General features: G+C 57.5%; 2 protein-coding genes across 4 annotated transcripts; both read left to right on the plus strand.

Annotated features, from left to right (window-relative positions):
- The first annotated feature begins 256 nt into the window (after positions 1 to 256).
- FANCE (FA complementation group E) lies at positions 257 to 4,967 on the plus strand. 2 transcript variants are annotated; one of them, XM_027728469.2, is made up of 12 exons: positions 257 to 450; positions 579 to 828; positions 1,111 to 1,744; positions 1,827 to 1,871; positions 2,173 to 2,232; positions 2,320 to 2,463; positions 2,545 to 2,668; positions 3,148 to 3,223; positions 3,353 to 3,419; positions 3,515 to 3,640; positions 3,782 to 3,881; positions 4,077 to 4,967. In XM_027728469.2, the coding sequence occupies exons 2-11, from the start codon at positions 605 to 607 to the stop codon at positions 3,878 to 3,880; spliced, it is 1,599 nt and encodes a 532-aa protein (XP_027584270.1). In that variant the 5' UTR covers positions 257 to 450; positions 579 to 604; the 3' UTR covers position 3,881; positions 4,077 to 4,967. The 2 variants fall into 2 exon arrangements, with proteins under 2 accessions (XP_027584270.1, XP_039239834.1); XM_039383900.1 differs by having other exon boundaries at positions 405 to 460.
- Positions 4,968 to 10,218: 5,251 nt separating this feature from the next.
- On the plus strand, positions 10,219 to 16,164 carry LOC113991834 (inositol 1,4,5-triphosphate receptor associated 2-like). 2 transcript variants are annotated; one of them, XM_027728475.2, is made up of 14 exons: positions 10,219 to 10,347; positions 11,222 to 11,268; positions 11,654 to 11,730; positions 11,873 to 11,936; positions 12,227 to 12,302; positions 12,529 to 12,556; positions 13,194 to 13,334; positions 13,446 to 13,577; positions 13,875 to 14,022; positions 14,508 to 14,560; positions 15,154 to 15,204; positions 15,323 to 15,405; positions 15,488 to 15,601; positions 15,923 to 16,164. In XM_027728475.2, exons 1-14 carry the CDS (start codon positions 10,226 to 10,228, stop codon positions 16,080 to 16,082), a joined length of 1,296 nt encoding a protein of 431 aa, XP_027584276.1. In that variant the 5' UTR covers positions 10,219 to 10,225; the 3' UTR covers positions 16,083 to 16,164. The 2 variants fall into 2 exon arrangements, with proteins under 2 accessions (XP_027584276.1, XP_027584278.1); XM_027728477.2 differs by lacking the exon at positions 10,219 to 10,347 and adding an exon at positions 11,005 to 11,109.
- The last annotated feature ends 517 nt before the right edge of the window (positions 16,165 to 16,681 follow it).

Below are 16,681 nucleotides of genomic sequence, written 5' to 3' on the forward strand. Positions count from 1 at the left end.
ACTGTTTTAAACTGGTTTTAGCCAAATCCGGGAATTACGAAATAAAACGCGTACGTAACATCACGGTACCGGGGGTCTCTGTCCGGGGGCTGGCTGGCTCCACCCCCAGGGGGCGGGGCGGTTTTTGGGATTAGGGGATATTTGCATAATGACTCGTTTGCGCGCCCTTGATTAGCGTTTCCCGGGGTGGGGCCGGAAGCGGCGCGTCCGGGCCCGGGGCAGCGGGTGGAGCCCGGTGGGGCCCCCCATGAGTGTCGGGGCTGCCTCGGCTGTGCCCGGGGCACGGCAGTGACTGGGGCAGTGCGCAGGGGGCGGGGGGAGCTCCCCCGGGAGGGCAGCGGGGATTGAGCCGGGGATGGGGGAGCTGCCGGGGAAGGGGTGTTGGAGGGCTCCGAGGGGCTCCCGGTGCGACCCCAGTGACGCTCCCGCATCCTCGGGCGGGAAGGGCAGGTAAGGGCAGGTAAGGGCAGCCCCCGAAACTGGCGCCGGGGTCGGCTCCGAGCACGGCAGGCCGGGTCCTGATGCTCCCGCGCCTCTCCCCGTGTGACCCGCGCCCGGCTCTCCCCCGTGTCTCGCAGGCGGCTGTGGAGCCCCCGCAGCAGCGATGGAGCCCCGCTGCCCGCCCTGGCTGCAGAGCTTTGCCCGGCCGTGCCGCCTCCTGCTCCACGCGCTGGCCTCCGGCCCCGCCGGGGCACTCGCCGCCCTCCGGATGCTGCAGCGGGACCAGCCCCGCGAGGGACCGGGACAGGCGTTCCCCTGGCAGGCCCTCACCGCAGCCCTGTGCGCCGAGGAGCCCGTGCTGGAGGAGCCACAGGGCGTCCTGGCTGTGTGAGTCAGATGCGTTTCTGAAACTCGGTGTTTTGTGGGAGGTTTGGCGTGTCAGGTGCCTAATTTGGGACCGCATGTCCACTTACCCCAGTGCAGCGGTCCATGCCTGAGTCTGGGATCGTATCAGCGGCCAGCTGATCTCCCAGCTTGTGTCTGCAAAAGCTGGTGAAGGCATTAGCTGCTGCCTCCTCTTGCTCCATAGAGAGGCACACAGGGCAGCTTGGAGTCAGGACGAGGAGGTTTGCTGTGACAAGTTGCCTTTCCTTTTCTCCCCTTACCCAGCAAGCCACGGCTGCTGCTGCTGCCTATCATGTGCCAGAGAAACTTCTTCTCCCTGCTCCTCGTGATGCGGGATGCAGTACCAGGGGGCTGCCTTGGCCAGCTGCTCCAGGCCATGGAACAGGATTCCCATGTGGATCCCTGGATGCGGACGCTGGGGGATCTGCTCCGGCAGGGACCAAGAACAGAAGAGCGCTTCCCATCTCCCACTCCACTCTCGTCTACATGCCAGCAGCAGCTTAGGTGCCTGTGCCAGAAAATTGCCCAGAACAAACCAGAGGGGCAAAGGAAATTGAACTGGTGCTTTAGGAAACAGCCTGGTGCCACTGGAGATGTGACTGACTCTGTGCCTCAAGGTGGAAAGCGCAAGAAAGTGTTGGAGGAGGGAGCGGAGTTGGTCAGTGACAGAGAGAGGAAGAGGTTGCTGCTGGAGGAGGTGGCGTTTGACCCTCTGGCACCCCAGGAATGTGGGGATGTGACAGGGATAGAAGAGGAGGTGCCTGAGGAGCCTTCAGTGGATACATGTGCTGAGAGCACAGATGGGACTGCTCCAGACAGCTGCCAGCAGGATGCAGTTGGGGAGCTCAGGAAGAGTCCCGAAACAGAGCTGCCAGCAGAGGCCCAGTTCTTTCTCCAGGTACTGGGTAGGGTTTGCTCTCCCCTTCCAGACAGTGAGCCTTTACAGCCTGATTCCCCTTCCTTTATCTCATTTCCCTCAGATGCATGGACAGAAGCTGAAAATGCTGCTGCTGCAGGAGTCCAGCGTAAGTGGTTGCTTCTGTCTGTCTCCTGGAGCCAGTGGTCTAAATGGGCTCGTGCCAGGGCCTCAAAAAGGATGAGAAAGGAGGTGGGTTTCATGGGACTGACTGGACAAGGATAGAAAGCCCTACTGCCACCTCCTCTGGGCTGGGATACCGATACGTGCCTGCACCTCGCAGGGGTTGCTGTGTGAGGGGCAGCCTGTGGGCACAGCGCTGGCTGACGTGAGGGGAAAGGAAAATCCTTAGGGCCATATATTGTGTGTTGATTTATTTGGTGCATTACTTAGGACTGTTTTCCCTCCAGCACTCCGAGCTGAGCATCCCGCCTGAGCTGTGCATCCTGAACAACTGCTCCCCCGGCCAGGTGAGTCTCAGCATCCCTGCTGCAGCCGCCAGTATTGCGGAGGGCCTGGTGCCATCCCTAACGTCCCATCCCCTCTGCCATCCCCAGCTTGAAGGACTGTGCTCCTTCCTCCAGCTGTCTGTGTGCCCAGAGCCCTTCCTGGGGCGTTTCTGCAGGTGGCTGCTGGCTCTCACCCCTGACCTCAGCTACACCAGCGCGGCCATCCTGGCAGAGCAGCTCTTCCTCAGGCGAGTACGTGCAAGGGCAGCAGAAGTTTCCTGCTCCCTGTTTCCCTTCTCCACCATCCCCACCTCCTGCCTTTTCTGTCCCTAGGTCCTGTCCCTTACCCAGCCACCTTCCCGACACCTCATGGCTGCCCTCGCTTCATTTTGCTCCAAGTATTCCCAGCCCTTCTGCCATGTGCTGGTGGCTGCGGTCCTGCAGGAGCCAGGGGAAGGTGCGGTGGGCTTGTGGGAGACATGGCTGTGGGAGCTGGAGAAGGGCCCCAACTGCAAAGTGCTGTCTTCTGGGAGGCATTTGTCACGTGGAACATGTGTTAGGATCCATGGAGACATAGGGCTGGTTTTACCTGGGCAAGCAATCACTTGCATTAGAATGGGAGATGGGTTTACAGATGCCTGAGATGGAGAGGGAGGGGAGGCCAAGCTAGCTTCCAGCATCAGCTTTCCCAGCTGCTGGCTGAATGCCTCTCCTCATGCGTGAACCCCTTTTCCTAGGGACTGGTGCTATTTAAACCCTGAGTGCAGGTGGGCAAAGGAAACAGGATTATCCTGAACAATAGAACGGGGCACTATGTGGTTTTTGCATGTCCTGACTGACACTATGCCTGTGTGAAGGGCTGCTAGGAAGAGTTGGGCACATCCCTATGGATTTGGCAGCCTTTGGAGGCTCTCCCCATCTGACTTGCCCTTGCAGGTGCTGAGCAGACCAAGCTGGTGTGTGAGCTTGTGGAGGAGTGCCTGGAGCCACACTGTGTGCAGCTGGTGCTAAGGTAAGGGATTACAGGGTCAACAGTGCTGCTTTGGCCTCATGCCTGCCTGGATGGGTCAGCTGGCTCCAGCCACTTGGGAGCACCAGCAAGGCTGTGAAGCAGCACGTCTTCTCTTCACTGTACTTTTAGCCAAGTCTTGGAGATGCCTTTGTCAGAGAAGCTCCTGCCGGTAGTGCAGGCCGTTCTGGTGCGGCAGGTGAGAGAGGCCCCTTGTCCCCCAGGTTTCCTTGCTGACTCCAGCAGTGCTGGAGCAAGGACTAGTTCTCCTACCTGCTCCTGGGTTTCTTCCAGGAGGTGCTGCCCCCGGAGCTCTTGGATCTCCTGGTCCTGACGCTGTGTCGGCAGGCCTCAGCCTTTGCCACATCGCTTGACTATGCCAAGCTGGTGACGGCCATGCTTACCATGTACCAGAGCCAGGTGAGCGAGACCAGGCTCAGGTCCTGCAGATGGGCTGGTGAGCCGGCAACCAGGGCTGCAGCTGGCCTGGGACCTGGTCCAGTGGTCTCAGGTGGGCTCCTGGCAGGGCAGCGCTCCAAGCTCATACTCTCTTGATCCCAGGTCACCCCAACTCATCGGAGCAGTCTGGCTGCTGCCCTGGATCAGAGCAATGCAGCTCTGAAGAAATCACTGCAGGCTGTGCTGGAAGGGGCCAGATGAGGTGGGTGCAGGAGTCTCTGTCATGGGGGATGACAGGCTCTCTGCTCTAGGCTGCCCCAGCGATCGGAAACCAGCAGGCGCCACAGATGCCGTGATGGAGCTGTGCCAGAGCCGTGATGGAGCCGTGCTGGCACCATGCTGTGGTGTGGATGGCGGTGGGCTTCCCTGTTCTTGATTTGTCTTCTTCTTTTCTCAGGTGACCACCAAAGGGAACTGCGAGGTGACAGGTTCCTTGCATAGAGAACACTCATTGCGCAGTGGCAGCTGCAGCCCACCCTGCACTGGGTTTCCCCCAATGGGGTGGGACCCCACAGATGGGGTCTGTGCCCCACAGAGTATCCAAAGCCTCACGGTAGCATCTGATGTGAGGGTACTATCACTGGGCAGCGCCATCCCAGCCTCCCACATCCCCGGAGCTCTTGTTTGAACAATTAACGTGTTTCCAGGCGTTTCTGTATGTGCTCTCCCTTCGGCCCGCCGCACTCAACATGGCGGCCCCCGACCAGCCGCACTCAACATGGCGGCCCCGACCAGCCACACTCAACATGGCGGCCCCCGGCCAGCCGCACTCAACATGGCGGCCCCCGACCAGCCGCACTCAACATGGCGGCCTCGCCCCGCCCCTCCAAGGATGCCGACCGGGTGGGGCTGTTGGGGCTGAGTTCGCAGATTCTGAGTTATTAATGTCCAAAACACATCGCTGAACGAGGACAGATATTGATTTGAGGCTCTGTGAGGCTAATAATTCTGGACCTAATTCACTATCCTGGTTTTACATTGTCACATTCCAAGGCAGAAGCTCTGCACGTGTCAGCGTTCCTCTCCGAGAGCTGAGCTGGTTTCGGAGCAGTGTGGCGGTCTGCTGCACTGTGTATCTGATCGGCTGGGATTTACATATTTCTGGGTTCAGGAGAGTGGGATTTAGCTGAAGAGCTGGGAAACTTGAATTTTCTGCTTTAAATCCACATTTTTTTCCTGTTTACTAGGGACCCTGCTGTGTGTGACACATTTCTGGGGATGATGACACTTCCCGTTGCAGGATGTTTAATGATACTCTAATAAAAAGTGCTTCTATAGTGTGACTGTGCCCAAAGTTCTATCCTGTATCCTTGAAAATACCTGCTGGAAACCTCATTTAGGCACCTCCTGGTCTGGGAGCTGGGAAGAAAAGGATGGGAGAGAGTGGATGGACTCAGAGAGGTACTGCTAGGGTTTTAATGAAGGTTAGAAGTGTTGCATAGTTCTGGAGCTATTTAAAAATCCATAAACATTTACATCTACAAAGGGAGAAAGGGAACTAAAACTTGTAGGTGTGACATGTGACTGCTTTAAGTTTGCTCATTTAGATCCAGCCAGAGGAAGGAAACTTTGAAGCATTAGGTGATGCTCTTAAGGCTGAGAGCACAGATTTCTTTATATAAGAATCTCTTAAGCTATTTTAGGTGACAGTGGACTGATGAGGCTTCAAAGTCTGCATTAGCTGGAAGACAGAAACCTCCAGGGAGCTGGATTGTTGCTGTGTTTGCATTCCACTGAGTTAGTGGCTCAGTAAAGTGAAGCTATTGTAGGGCTGCCCAAAATATGACATAAATAGAAATTGTGCCATGATCATCAAGGTCTGAGACTGCTGTTCTGGCTTTATTAGGTAGCAGGCTCTGGTCTTTGCAGTTTCCCTGCAGAGCTTCTACCAAATGACCTCAGTGTCATTGTCCCCACTGCTCCATCTGGCCGTGGCTGTCGGTCATGTGAAGATGACCAAGGACAAACTGATCTCTAAAATTCATGGCAATCAGCTTCCCGGTGTCATTGCTGAGAATGCACATGCCGTGTGTACCTGGAGCTCCGTGGGGAAGCCTCAGTGTCTCTGTGGACTGGGCAGTGATAAAGGGTTGGAAATTTTCCAGCCATGGCGCACGGCTGCTCCCCAAGGGGTGCCTGCTGTTGTAACTCCTCGGTGTTGTCTTTAGGCAGTGGGCTCATTGTGACAGTTCCTGGCTGCTGCTGCTGCACTGCGGCTTGTGCCTCCAGCTTGTCGGGACACAGCGGGAGCTGTGCTTTGGGCCAGCTTACGTGGGTTTTGCAAGAAATGGTAGTCAGGAAGGGATCAGCTTTGCAGACTGCAAGGGGGATTCCTGTTCTGCTGGGAAGCATTACTCTGGCTTGTGGACAGAGCCTTCTTAGCCCTGGTTTTGCTCTTGGCTGCAGCTTATCATGTGCTGTGGATTCCTCTAGGGTGTACGTGCAGATAACAATTGTGTAAGGAGAATTTGGAGCAAACCCCAGAGACACTAAACATGCTGGTGATGGACTGCTTGTTTATGTGGCAGTTGGTAGCACCCACACAGTGGTGTGGTGGAGTTACTTTTGACTCCTCTTGACCCTCAAGAACTTTAAAATCCAGCTTGAACAGTGCAAAGAGGTGCCTGCAGCATAAAACATCTGTCAGGTTTTATAGTTTAGCAGAACCTTATCCAAGGGTGGAGGGAGCACCAGGACTGGCTTTGCCCTTGTCCTGATTTAATAGCAGTATTGGTGAAGAGAATTGTCTGAAGCTTTGTCCAAGACCTTTCTTAGGCTGGATGTTGAATGCATATGTTATAGGTGTATAATTTTCAGCCAGTCTACTTGTGATATTTGACAGTGGTTCCTTATCTGCTTCCTCTTCTGTAGAGATTTACTTCCTTCATAGTACAGTGGGGAATTCCCTTTTTGGCCTATTAGTTCTTTCTTCTTTTTAAAGGAAATTCATAATATATGATTGCATGAATTATCTGTTCACTTTGCTGCTTCCACAGTAATTTTGGAACCAGTTTCATGACAAGATGATCCCTCCACTCCCCAAGTGCCATCGCGGTGCCATGATCGGGCAGCAGACAACCTCCTTGGGATGGGCAGGGGTGTGCGAACAATGCATCCACAGATATTAAACACCAGACATCAGAGCCCTGGAGGAGCCTTGGGCCATGCAGCAGCTTGTTGGAAAGGGCTGAAACTCAGCAGCTTTCCTGAAAATGGTCCATATCCATCCCCAAGGGGCTGCCCCTCTCCAAGCAGGAGCTGCAGGCATGTCCAGGTAGTTGCTGTGTCACCCTCTTGCAGCAGTGCCAGGGGCCAGTAGTCACCCTGCTTCTCCCTGGAGGTAACTGCATGTCCAGTGACAGCCTGTTAATTGCCTGTGTGTAATCCCCAACGTGCTGATGCTGCTTTGCATGGAAACTTGGGGGCTGTGACACCCAGATGTGAGGCTGCTCTGGGGAAGGCTCAGCAATTTTTTTTTTTTAACTTGGAATTTAAAACTGAATAAAAAGAACATTTTTCCTTCTCATCCTTTTGCCAACAACCTTTTTATCATAAGAAGAGAACCATGTTCTCCCTTGGGTAGTCTGGTGGCTGCCAGGTCCCTGTCGGCTGAGGAGCCAGGGCCTCAGAAAGGTGACTTTGCGGTAGGGCTGGGCTGTTGTTTTACTGTTGGGCCCCTGCACAGACCTAATAAATCACGTTTGCCACATCAGCAGTAGCAGCCAGTGTCGGTGTGAGCAGCTTTCTTCCAAGAAGTGGATAATCCAGATGACCAGAGTCTCTGCAATCTGAGCTGCAAGTTCAGCTCAGCTTCAGCAGGAGCCCTGGAAGATGCTGCTGCAGTAGCTGCTGCGTTGCCAGAGGGACCTCGCTGGAAGGAGAACAGGGGGCAAAGCCAGATCCCACAGCCACGTGCTCACCTCCCTGGGCTGGAGAACTCCCAGCAGGGTCTTGTTCATTCCCACTGATCAGGTCTGTGTGAGGGGAGCTGGGCTGCTTTTTCTTGTTTGAGGCTCTATAATAACCTGGATTGCAATCGCGATTTAGATGCTCTAAGGCTAAAAATAAGAATAGAAAAAAATCCATGTGTGTTTAAGTAAATGCTTTAGAGGCTGTTTGAATGGGATGGTTTGCAAAGAGGGGCACTGCCTCTTATTAACTCTCCCCAGAGCGTGGGAGGGAATAGGGGAGCTAGTGTGATGGTGTCCTTAGGTCTGTGTCTCTCATGGAGCACCTTGTTGCAGCTGTGGACCTGCCAGGACACTGCAGGAGAGGCCACAGAGCCTCATCTGCTGCTTGGTGCCAGGCTGCTGCTCCCGGGGAGGAAGCCAGGGCTCTGTGCAAAGGTGTCTGTCCTCCACCCCCCTTGTTTTGTAACCTCTGGCCCTGGGGCCACACCCTGGCCTCTTGCTCTGGCAGGCAGGGCAGAGGCTGGGCCAGGTCTGCCCCGGGGCTGGGAGATGCTGTTTGCCCTCTCAGGGCTTAAGAGGTTTGCAGACCCCAAGGGGCTGCATTGTTCCTTGGGGTACATCAGGGTACCTTGGGCACAAAGAGGGGGGGCAACAGCAGCTGCCTGCTTAGCCTGGTAGTGCTGAGCATCGAATCTGACTCTGTAAGCTCATTAGGGGAAGAAAGCTGCTTTAGAGGATGTGATGGATTTGAGTAAAGTGATTGGGCAGGGGAAGGGGCAGTGGGGTGATGGCTGGTGGGAAAGTAGGACTTGAGAGGAGCAGGAGGAATGGGGGGCCTGGGCAGAATGGCTTCCCTGCATCACCTAATACAGGGGTTCCTAATCAGCTATCCTGGTTTAGCCTGGTGCTGAATCCCCCATGAAAGCATGGGGGGATCCCCGGTCTCTGTGGAGGTCCTGAGTGCCACCACCCTGCCCTGAGCCTCCTGCTCAGGACTGCTCTGCTCTACAGACACCCGGCACAGAGGGAGCAGTCGTTGTCTTTCCCAGCTCTGTCACCTCCTAAGAGTGGGTGCAGGAACTGGCCTTTCATCGAAAGCAGAGGTCACCTGACCACCTGCAGCCCACTCCACCCGCCCCGGCCGGCACAGGGAGCTCCCAGCTGCTCTTGTGCATCTCCTTTAAAGGCCTTCTCTCATCTGGCTTGTCCCTGGCAGCTCCTTCTGCTGCAGATGCAGTTGCTCTCCCCTCCGGGGAGGCTCTGCTGCTGGCAGCTTGCACCGTGTGGGGCTCCAGCACCCCCCGATCCACCATCTGCCAGCCACGCCACGTCCCCTGACCCCCTCCTGGGTCTGATGGGGGCCCAACAGCGCTGAGTGCTGGGTCTGAGATGGGTGGCCCCAGCATCTGCCTTCGGCTGCTTGAGACGAGTTCAGGCAGGTAATGACCCGGGGAGCGTTTGGTAAAGTCGCCAAGCTGAGGGAAAGCGCTCAGTTTGGTTCTCCAGGGGGTTACTTATGCCAAACCAGCCGTGTGCCTCTGTATTTCCATCCGTAAAACAAAGATAGGAGTGAGTGTCTGTGAGGCTGTCAGAGCTGTAGTGAGACAGCAGGGTCTGCCATGGCTGTGATGGAGCAAGCGCTTTGCAGCAGGGACCAGCCCTCCAGAGGACTCTGATGCTTGCTGGTGTGATGAGTTTGGCTGATGCCCAGTGGCTGGGGGCTCCTGAGCCCCTGGGGGGGTGAAGGTGTCAACGACAATTCCCAGTGTATGGGCATGAAATGGGCTGGCTTCGATAGATGCAAGTGCTGCTTGCTTTTACACCTTCATCAGGCTCTGCGAGTCGGCTGATGGCCCTGCTCGATGCTGGGGTGACCTAGACTGAGCTCGGCCAAGGCTTTGCACAGGTATGGGGGGCTTCAAACAGTCCCTGCTCTCTGTCCCCTTAGACTTCTGCTGTATTTCTTGTCCCGGCCAGAAAACTTCTCCTTCTGCCCCATATCTGCATGTTTGTGGGAACAGCCTCTGAGGAGATGTGTCCTGTGGGACAGTCCCTTCTGCACAGTGACTTTACCCTGGGCTGGGAGAGGGACTCTGTGGGCTTTCTGCATCTTTCTCTAATTCTTCAAATGTTATAAAACAGCTTAAATGAGTTGTCCAAGCTCCCTTGGACTCGGAAATCTTTCATATTAGTCTCTCTGGGAGCCAGTGTTGCAGGAAGATGCTTGGAGATTGCTCTGTCTGCAGCCTGGGGGACAGTGGGTCGCTCTCACTCTGCACTGGGTGCTCACACTGGTTGGTGGGTGCAAAGTTACCTCCCCACACAGAGATGACCCACATCACAAGCCCCAGGCAAAAGTCCACCCTCGGCGCTGCCCACAAATGGGGCTTGTATTAAATTCCTCATTTGCCTTGCACCATGCCCACCTGAATCCTACCAGCCTCCTCCTGAATCACAGTGGGCCTCCCCACCTCTTTTCCCACATGCCCCTATGCTAAGCAGAGGAGCTCGGAGCTCCTGCTGGGTGAGAAAATGCTTTAAAAATATAACATTTAGAGGCGTTCTCCATCTGTGCACAGCTACTGCGTGTCTCTCATGATAGGTGTGCTGGTCCTGGAGCCTCTGTGCTCCACAAATGAAGCCACTCACAGGGACCTCGTTGGGAGAGGGGGAAGAGGAGGCGCAGGGACTCACCCAGGGGCGCCGGCGGCGGCAGCGGCAGAGAATGAGCTGCCAACCCGGCCCCTCACCTCGGAGGTATGTGCACAAAAAGTTCACCCTGTGGCTCTTGGGGTGCTGGCAAGGATGGGATGGGGATGGCAGTGCCAGGCAAGGGACACTGAGCATCATTTTGGCATGGCAGCCTCTTCTCCTGCAGCCACTGCTCTCAGGGCATGACCCCCAGGCTTGCCAGGAGGCGCGGGAAAAGCCCTGCTGCAGCCCTTTCCAGAGCTAAGGGCAAAGTTTGGGGATTCAAACCCTTTCCAAGTTGTGTGCTGGGATCCAGCATGGTGCCACAGAGGCCCTTTGCACATCAGCCCCTGTATCTCCATGCACTGGTGACCTGCCATCCTTGGCGAGCTCCAGCATCCCTGGCCCCAGTGAGCAGGGATGCTACAGAGCTACCAGACTTTCCTGCACCCAAGGCAGGGTTTTGGAGTGATGAGGCCATCCCAGTGCACTTTTAGGGGGGCAAAAGCATGCACCCAGACCTGCCATCCCCGGGGGGTGATGTGAGATGGTGCTTGGGCTCTGTCAGCAGCTGGGTTCGTTGTGGTGCTGGAAGAGGCCAGCTCGCAGTGAGGTCTGCTTGGCAGCCAGGGCAAGAAAAAAAAGACTGTGCTGAGGAAAAGCACGGCCGCGGGCCGGTGACTCATTGCTGGCTGGAAACGGCTTCGGCAGGCTCCTCGGTGGCGGCTCTGCAGCAGCAGCAGGAGTGGAGGGGGTTGCTGCACCCGTGCCAGGGAGAGCGGGGATGGGGACGGAGCAGGCTGTGGAGGATGCTCGGAAAGGACCCAGGTCCGGAGCAGCAACACCAAAGGGTGCCGTGGCAGTGGGGGGAGGGTGAGGGGTGGGATGTTGCCGATGCTTTCTGAGTTTCTTTAGGGTTTACCCAGGCTTCTTTCCACAGGGAGCAGCAGGCAGAGCTGTCCGGGCTCCCCACGTCTCCAGATGAAGGTAAGGGCAGCCCAGGGTGGGGATGGGGGCAAAGTGGTGGGTTTTGCACCCTCCCTTCCTGAGCAGCAGGAGGGTGTCCCCTGGCCTGGCAGCACTTGCCTGCAACCCCTTCCAGCCCTGGGACCCCAACCTTCTCCCCTGTATCTGCCTCACCAGCTGTAACCCACCCTCTGCACCTTGCCTTCCTCCCCCTGCCCTGGCCCAGCCTAGCAGCAGCTCCCTTAATCTCACAGGGATATTTTGCAGGGCACCTGCCAGCTCACATCCCCTGTGAGCCTGCAGGCTGCCAAAATGCCAGTGATGTTTTCAGTGGTCTCCTCTGAAGTGGTGTCAGGCTGGGAAGGGGACCCTGCTGCCCAGCTCCCACCACCCTTTCTGTCCCCAGGCAGGATGAGCAGTCCCCAGAGGCACCCAGAGAGGGTTTTGTCTGGGAGCCAGCAGAGTGCGGAGCGTGTCAATGAGGTGAGAGGGAGGGGAGGTTAACAGGTTGGGGGGGCCCTTCCCTCCCTAGTTCCTTGGGCTCAGCCTCTTGGTGCTGGTCTTTTTGGGATGCCATGCAGCACCAGGGAGAGGTTTGTTCCGACAGCACCCTTGTGCCTCCCAGGTGCCAGGCAGGGCCAGGCAGGAGCAGGCTGCTCACATCGGGGACAGTGACAGGACTGAAGAAGGTGGGTGAATCCCCATCCCACATCCCAGCTGAGTCCCTTTAGGGGAAGGTTTGAAGTAGCTGTGGATGAGTCTGGGAACATGTTCTGATGGGGTCATCTCACTTGGTGGGTACATGGGGAAGGGGAGGCTGGCCTGGGGGGACCTGAAGGCCCCCTGATGCTAGAGGAAGGATTGGGGTGGTTCCACACCAGGGGCACCTGCTCCCTGCCAGGACAGAAAGGCAGAGGGAGGAGGGAAGGCTGAGGAGTTCTCATGTGTGGTCTACTGTGGTGTCCCTGCCTCCCTGCAGGTGCAGAAACCCTGGAGGAGCCAGTGCTGAGTTTCCCCAGTGAGCTCTCGGTGCTGGACAGACTAGGCCTGCACAGGTAAGACCAGTGAGCACCTGCATCTCTCCAGGGGCTACCAGGGCACCACATGGTCCAGAGATTGGACTTTCCTCCTTTATCATTGCATAAGAGTTGCTGTCCAGGCAGTGGGCACTTGGCTTCCCGCTTCTGGTGGTGGCTGGCACCCCTGGGGGCAGAACAAGGGCATTTTCAGCATGCAGCCCCCATGATGCCTCTGTCCCTGACAGCACTTCTTTTTCTGCAGGGTGGCTTTGACAGAGCAGGATCTGGAGGTGAGGGCTGCCAGGGGCTGCAGGTGGGCTAGGGAAGGGGGACACAGGGATGGACACCTTGCTGGCTCACAGTCCCTTGGCTGTGCTGCTCCTGGACACCCTTCAGGCACCGCAGTCCACTGGCAGACACCTTATAAACCCTTTCCCAGCAATGCTTTTGGCATTTGGAGGCAGCTGCATTTCCATGGCAAGATGAGTCTGTCCTCTGAGCACCCAGCAATCCTACAAAGTGCTCTGCAGCTGTTGAAGAGCGCCCTTAGCTGGGGAGCTGGCGGGAGCCACGATAATAAAAATAATTTCCCTGTGAGTGCCAGGGCTGAGTCAGGCTCCACCATCAGCCAGGACCCGCAGCGAGGGCTGGCGTCTGCCCGGCGCGTGCTCTTGCCAGGAGGGCTCGGGATTTCCGTGCGTTATCGGCTGCCTGGGAGACGTGTCTCCTCAGGCTGGCATCTTAAGGGACTGTGCCCAGCATGCAGCAACCTAACTGGTGCTGGGGAAAGGCAAGTGCTAAATGTCTTTAGCACTGCCCCGTTTGGTGGCACACTGTGAGGTCTCTCTGTGCCTTGAGGACAGCAGCACATTGTCCTGGTGGCTTCCTTTCTGCCCCATGTCCCATCTCTCGCCCCCCATTTCTCAGGCAGCCTTTGCCCACCTCGCGCTGGCTTTTCGCTGTGACATGTTCACCCTGCAGCAACGGGTTCAGGTGGAGAAACGGGCACGGGATGCAGCAGAGGAAAACATCCAGGAGGAGCTAGGGCAGTGCCGGGCTGCCCTGGAGGTAGGTGGGCACCAGGGCAGGGGGCTGGCATGTGCTGGGGACATCCAGCCCGGGAGGGGTTTGGACATCTCAAAGTCCCAGCTCCAGCAGCTCCATTCTCTCCCCCCACAGAGGCTGGGTCCATCCTGTGCCAGTGTGGGCTGCAAGGAGATGCTGGAGCAGCTGCAGCACAACCTGGCTGTGCTGTCAGCAGCTGTCGAGCGGGCAACCAGCGCTGCAGAGAAGCTGGGGGCTGTACACCAGGTCTGTGCACAACCAGAGCTCCCTGCCAGGGCTAGGAGTGATGGAGGGTGCTATAGCTGGGCTTGGGGACCCACCCCTGGGCATGCTGGGGTTTGTCCCTCCTCCTCGTGGTGCTGGCCTTGACCTCATGTTTGCACGTACCAGGCTGCATCTGCCTGTCCTTGGGAGCAGGAAGGGGATGTATCTGCACTCCCTGAGTGAAGGCACTATGGGATGCACAGGGAGGGACTGGCAGAGACCTGGCTCCTTAGGGACCAGGAAATGGGGGCCCTAATCTGCCATACTGCCTGGCTGCAGGAGGCCCGGATGAGCCGAGCAGCAGAGGTGATGGTCCAGCACGTGGAGAACCTGAAGCGGCACCACATGCGGGAGCACGCGGAGCTGGAGGAGATGAAGCGCCTGATCCAGCAAAACTCCCGCAACCGGCAGCTGGCAGAGACCCAGGGTGAGGTGGGCTCTGCCACGGGGGCCCACATGGGGTTTGCAAAGAGCAACCCTGCAGGATTTGGTCCCACACCCCTCCGGGGGGGTCAGTGTGACCCTGCACCACAGAGCCAATGGGTTGTGTGAGCTGGGGACCAGTGGTGGGGGAACAGCTGGCACCTGATGACAGATGCAAGGGGCCACTGTAACAGCAGACGCAGCGTGGGAGCAGCTGCTGGTGGCTGGAGAGCCATCCCCCCATAGCCCAGCTGGGAATGCGGCGCAGGGGGGCCCCATGCACACAAAGAACTCTCTGTCCCTGGACACCAAGCCCCACATGTGCCATTGCTGTGCATGTGACCAGGTCCCCCTGCTCAGGGCACCCCTGCCACGCACAAAGCAAATGGCCAGGACAGCTTTTGATGGGAGGGAGGTTTGCGACCGCCTGCACATCAGCCCCATCTTAGTGTTGGGGGACGATGTAAGGTGGTTTCTCTTTGCTCCCAGATGATGTGGAGCCACGGCTGAGGCCTCACCCCCTGAAGCGAACTTTCCAGCAGGTAACTGGTCCAGTTCAGCCATCTTGGAGCCACTGTCTCCCCATGCCCTGCTGTTCTCCCTTGGCTGGCTGTCCCAATGCACCCCCTAGTCCCCAGGCAATGCCACTCTGGCTCGCTGCTTGCTGCAGGGAAGATGTGCTAGAAGTGCTGGGGATAAGGCAAAATGTAGGGGCAGCCTCAAAGTGCTGGGGGGACACAGACAGGGTTTCCCGTGGCTGCTTGTCCAGGAGATCTCAGGCAAATCCCTCTGCATTGCAGGGTCATAGCTCGAGAACCACAGGCTTGGCTGTTCTCTAGCACCAGCTCGAATTCGGCACTGATTCCCCTACAGCTCAAGAGGTAGGGGAGTGCTCGGGAAGGGGGTTAGGCAGCCCCACCAGCACAGCTTGTAGCAGTAATGACAGGCGCAAACCCCTTGGCTTTGACCTTCCCCCATCTCCCTGGCTTTCCGGTTTCCCCTCTTAGTGCAGGACCAGTGGGAGCTGGCAGTGTCCCTTCTCCTCAGTGTCCCTTGCCTTTGCTGGGGAGGTGATAGGGAAGGAGGTGATGAGAAGCAGCCGGTGTGGTGTTCACCCCCAGCCCCTCTGTTGCAGGGGTCTGCCCGCCGCAGAGTCAGCATCGCTGTCATCCCCAAGCAGCTCTTGGTAAGGACATGTGCAGGGGGGACACACAGAGCTGTGCCCTGCTGTTGGGCATGTGTCCCCAGGCTCAGTACTACTGGGGGTCTGAGTCCCCACTGATGCTCCTACTTTTGGTGCCCAGCCAGGTGCCAGCCCCGACAGCCGAGCAGCCCTGGCAGGTGAGACGGAGCCAGAGGGGGCCCAGCACTGGCCCAGCACCCAGAGGTAACTGGTGGAAGGGCAGTCATGGTACTGGCTGCTGTTGGCCCATGCGGGATGGCACAGACCCTGTCCTCTCCCTCCCCAGGAGTGAACTGGAGCCACAGGGCCAGGGCAGTGCCATGACTGAGGAGCTGGTGGCTGAGGCAGATGGCAGAGGCTCAAGGGCAGGGGATGAGGAGCCGGAGCAGCTTGGGCTGACGTGAGCAGCACTGTGTGTGCCCAGCATTCCCCTACGGCTGCTGGACTCTCTGTGGTCCCCAGGTGGCCAGCACTTGGGAAGCAGGCTGGGGGATTTAGTGGTGGAAGGCCAGAATGTTGTTTGGCTGCCTCAGCCAGACCTTGCTGTGCCTCAGTTTTGCCCATGCATTGCGGGTCACCCACGCCCTCCCTGGGCTTGTTGCATTTTGGTTTGTGGAAGGCCTGGGGCTGTGTTAAACGCCCTCCCCATCCCCAGCTGGGGTGGAGGTGGGATTTGCTCTCTCCCATGGATGACGAGTGTCCCCCATTGCTTTCTCCCCAGGTCCAAGGGATCCGCAGTGGAGCTGTGGCGGCCGTGGCTCTTCCTCCCGCAGCACTACTGGGTTTTCTTCTGGCTGCTTCTCCTGAGCATCGCTTTCCTCCTCCTCCTCCGTGTCCTAGAGCTGCAGCGGCTGCAGTCTGCAGCATCGCCCAAGGCCTAGCTGGACCAGGGAGGGGAAGGCAGCTGGGAGGTGTCACTGCTCCTTCCCCATGCCATAAATCACCAAAGCTCTAGAATAAAAAGTTAGAGGAAAAATGGGGCAGTTGTAATGCTGGAGCAGGTGGAACATCCTGTGGTAGGATCTAAGGTATGGCTGGCACCACCATATAAGTGTGAAGGGTTCAGGGAGCTGCAGCAGTCCTCACTGACACTGTGAGTTTGCCTGTTCTTGGTACACTGAGGGGTGCAGGTGTGCCCCCACACGTCCCCTCTGCTGGGGACAGACTGGGCTGCCCACAGCCATGGCCTTTCAGTAGAACCATGTCCCATGGTGCTGGCCACGTGCCCTCTGCCACCGCACGCCCTCGGTCCCTGCTGCGATTCAGATCTAATGCTCGTTTGCTGCCGACTGGGGGATAATGCTGGGGCTGGAAGGAGCAGGTCCCTGTTCAGCCTTTCCCATGGCACCACAAAATGCTCACAAACAGAGGGAGCTATTTCCAACCACTCCGCTGCATAGGAAAATGACCTGGTTTGACTCAGATGCCCCGTTTCCACGTCCGAGTGGCCCTGAAACACAGGTGGACTTCACTGTGCCTG

This window comes from Pipra filicauda, unplaced genomic scaffold, assembly GCF_003945595.2.
Source record: "Pipra filicauda isolate LSUMZ 115617 unplaced genomic scaffold, ASM394559v2 scaffold329_size807674_pilon, whole genome shotgun sequence".
In the NCBI taxonomy this organism is placed as follows: Eukaryota; Metazoa; Chordata; class Aves; order Passeriformes; family Pipridae; genus Pipra; species Pipra filicauda.

Bases quoted from the DNA above. Each gene is read 5' to 3' on its own strand.
- FANCE (XM_027728469.2), top strand. From the start codon at position 605: ATGGAGCCCCGCTGCCCGCCCTGGCTGCAGAGCTTTGCCCGGCCGTGC. The intron at 1,745-1,826 runs GTACTGGGTAGG...CATTTCCCTCAG, and splicing joins AGGCCCAGTTCTTTCTCCAG to ATGCATGGACAGAAGCTGAA. The intron at 3,420-3,514 runs GTGAGAGAGGCC...GGTTTCTTCCAG, and splicing joins AGGCCGTTCTGGTGCGGCAG to GAGGTGCTGCCCCCGGAGCT.
- LOC113991834 (XM_027728475.2), top strand. From the start codon at position 10,226: ATGAAGCCACTCACAGGGACCTCGTTGGGAGAGGGGGAAGAGGAGGCG. The intron at 13,335-13,445 runs GTAGGTGGGCAC...CTCCCCCCACAG, and splicing joins AGTGCCGGGCTGCCCTGGAG to AGGCTGGGTCCATCCTGTGC. The intron at 14,561-15,153 runs GTAACTGGTCCA...CCTCTGTTGCAG, and splicing joins TGAAGCGAACTTTCCAGCAG to GGGTCTGCCCGCCGCAGAGT.